This window comes from Panicum hallii, chromosome 1 (genome assembly GCF_002211085.1).
Source record: "Panicum hallii strain FIL2 chromosome 1, PHallii_v3.1, whole genome shotgun sequence".
Lineage (NCBI taxonomy): Eukaryota > Viridiplantae > Streptophyta > Magnoliopsida > Poales > Poaceae > Panicum > Panicum hallii.
The window spans coordinates 8,143,591-8,146,165 of NC_038042.1; the positions used below are offsets into that span (position 1 = coordinate 8,143,591).

Genomic DNA, 2,575 nt, shown 5'->3' on the forward strand with positions numbered 1-2,575 from the left:
GGGCGATGACCGGTGAGGCGTTCAGCCCAGAGTCCCTGGTCCTCCCAAGCGAGGTCAAGGCCCTGTGCGAGGACCAGGCGTTGCGGTCGTCAGTCCTGGCATCAATGCCGACCCTCGACGAGAGTGGCCTGGCAGTCCGGCAGTTAGGAGGCGACCCTAATCGCGGGATTCACATCCCCGGCGCCTCCCCCAACCGCCAGCAGCGTGCCAGCCAAGGTCCCAGGGGGCCAAGCTCCGGAGGTCCGGCCCCCACCGGGAAGGGGAAAGAGAAGGTGCCGGTGCCGGAGCACCACCACAAGGACCATACGGAGGGGTCCAAGACCCGGAGGCTCCAGCGCGGTGACGGCTCCTTCGTCGGGGAGCCGGCCGCCAAATGCCAGAGGACGGCAGAGGCGGAAAGGCAGAGCGGAGCTCCTCCACCTCCACCGCCACCGATGTCGCAGTGTCCAGCGACACCACCACCACCACCGGAGCCGAGGCCGCAAACCCCACCCCCGCCGCCAAGAGCGTCAGCGGCCGGAGAACACCACCAAAGGTCCGGGGATCCTCGGCGGGAAGAAAGGTTCCCCCAATCACCCGGGGCGGTTAGGAGTGGTACAGTTTCGTGTAAGTGGTCTTCCTTGGAATTTTTTATTTCCGCATTTGTCTTCTAGGCCCCAACTCTGTTGGCTTATGACAGTCCTGCATCCGACGCGTCTGCCGGCGACGCTCCCGCTGGGGGGTCCGGCCCCCAGCCAGTACCTTCTTCTTCTGCTAGGGAGTCGGCGACAACTCCTGTAGGAACTCTGCCCACGCCAGCACCAAGGGTTGCCGGACCCAGGGGTCCGGAGCTAGAGGCCGCCACACCTCCAAGGTCCGATGCCGCCCCGCAGCAGGAGGCCACCGGACCTCCTGTGATGACAGAGGTGCCAGCAGCTGCAATGGCGCCGGACATCATGGCGGAGCCCCCTCCATCCGAGCCAGCAGCAGAGGAGGCTGCCACAATGGCAGAGCGGGCAGCACCGGAGGCTGCGGAGGTACCGGAGGCGGCAGCGCCAGAAGCTGCAGTGGTGCCGGAGGTAGCGATGCCGGAGGTCGCCGAGGTCGCCAGCACCACTCCACTTGCACAGGAGGAGGAACCGGAGGTGGTGCTGGGAAGGCGCCTTCTGCCAAGTCCAGCGGAGGTCCCCCTCCCCCGCCTCTTTGCCAAGAGCCAGCAGGCTCAGGAGGAGCTGGAGGTAGGCATCCGCTGGGAGTTGCAGAAGCTGGAGGCGGAGCGCCTCCGGCTCTCCGACTGGGAGCACCGCCTGGGGGACCGCATCAAGACCGTCTCCACCCACTACGCCAGGGAGCGCGCCGAGCTCGTGCTGGAGCGTGAGCTCCTGCAGGAGCAATTGCAGCAGGCTCTTGACCGGGAGGCGGCAGCTGCCCAACAGGAGAGGGCGGCCGCACGGTGAGAGAAGCATGCCCTCGAGCGGGAGCTCGTGGCGGAGCAGAGGGTGCAGGCGGCGGCGGACAGGGAGAAAATCACCCTGGAGCTGGCCAACCAGGCCAAGAGGGTGGTGGAGGTGACCAAGGCGCAGGAGGTTACCCTTGCAGAACTAGAGGCAGCCGCGGTGGAGAGGGAACGCAGGCTTGCCGCCCGTGAAGCAGAGGAGGTGGCCCGGCTCGAGGAGCTCCAGGAGCGGGAGGCGGCCGTGGAGAAGGAACTGGCGGCTGGGACCCGGAGGCTTCGGGAGCATGAGACAGCCCTCCAGGAATGGGAGGCCAAGGTGGAGGAGTTCCTGGCGGAGCGGAGCGCCAGCATCGATCGAATAGTGAGGTGGGTCGGTGAAGTGAACCCTTCCCTGGAAACGCTCGGAGCAAGCCCCATCTGGGTGGCAAAGGCTCCATCTTCACTTGGCGCTGCCCTCCAGGTGCTGGACTCCACCGCCGAGCGGTTGCGGGACCTGGAGGCCAGCATGCACGACCTCCTAGAGACAGAAGGGCGAGCAGTTGCACGGGGGACGGCAGAGCATCTACACCAGCTTCCGGAGCCACAATCCCGCCTTCCAGCTGACTCCCGTCCTGGTCGGCCCCATCCAGGCGATGGCGGCCGCTGCGCTGGAAGGAGTACAGGAGGCGGCGGACATGGTGGTGTCCCGCATCCAACGCCGCCCCGAACCTGCAGGAAGTGAGGGCGCCTCCAGACCACCAGGACAATAGGCCTAGTATCTCTATTATTGCTTTTGTAGTACAACTTTCGAGATGTAATATAACTTTTGTGAAATGTGTAGATTATAAGTTATATATTTGCTTTGCTAGAAGCAAGACTTGAGCGTTTTATGTGTCTGAGGAAGCGAAAAACTTAGCGGTTTCTCTGGTCGCCAGATTCTCTAAGTATACCGAGGTCCCCTGGCCCCCTGGGAGGTAGTCGCGATAGGTCGGGACTAGCTACCATAGAACCAAGGTCCTGCAACAACTCAGAATCGACGCTTAGTAGATGTCCCCACGAGGTCCTGGACTCACCAGCGAGAACCTTCTGAGTTGCATAGCAAGTCAGAGCGCCAGGGCCTAGGTTTAGGGATTAAAGGGGTCCCAGCCCCCGGGCCCGTGG

The 2,575-nt window shown here is 63.9% G+C and overlaps 1 protein-coding gene across 1 annotated transcript; it reads left to right on the forward strand.

Annotated features, from left to right (window-relative positions):
- Window positions 1-373: 373 nt before the first annotated feature.
- LOC112895534 (protein bangles and beads-like) lies at window positions 374-2,156 on the forward strand. The gene is made up of 3 exons (XM_025963497.1): window positions 374-535; window positions 654-1,217; window positions 1,476-2,156. The coding sequence occupies exons 1-3, from the start codon at window positions 374-376 to the stop codon at window positions 2,154-2,156; spliced, it is 1,407 nt and encodes a 468-aa protein (XP_025819282.1).
- Window positions 2,157-2,575: the final 419 nt, after the last annotated feature.

What these genes read in the sequence shown, in the direction of transcription:
- LOC112895534 (XM_025963497.1), top strand. Translation starts at nt 374, where the DNA reads ATGCCAGAGGACGGCAGAGGCGGAAAGGCAGAGCGGAGCTCCTCCACC. An exon ending in GCCGGAGAACACCACCAAAG is followed by an intron (nt 536 to 653) that starts GTCCGGGGATCC and finishes TTTGTCTTCTAG; the next exon opens with GCCCCAACTCTGTTGGCTTA. An exon ending in AGGCTCAGGAGGAGCTGGAG is followed by an intron (nt 1,218 to 1,475) that starts GTAGGCATCCGC and finishes GTGGCGGAGCAG; the next exon opens with AGGGTGCAGGCGGCGGCGGA.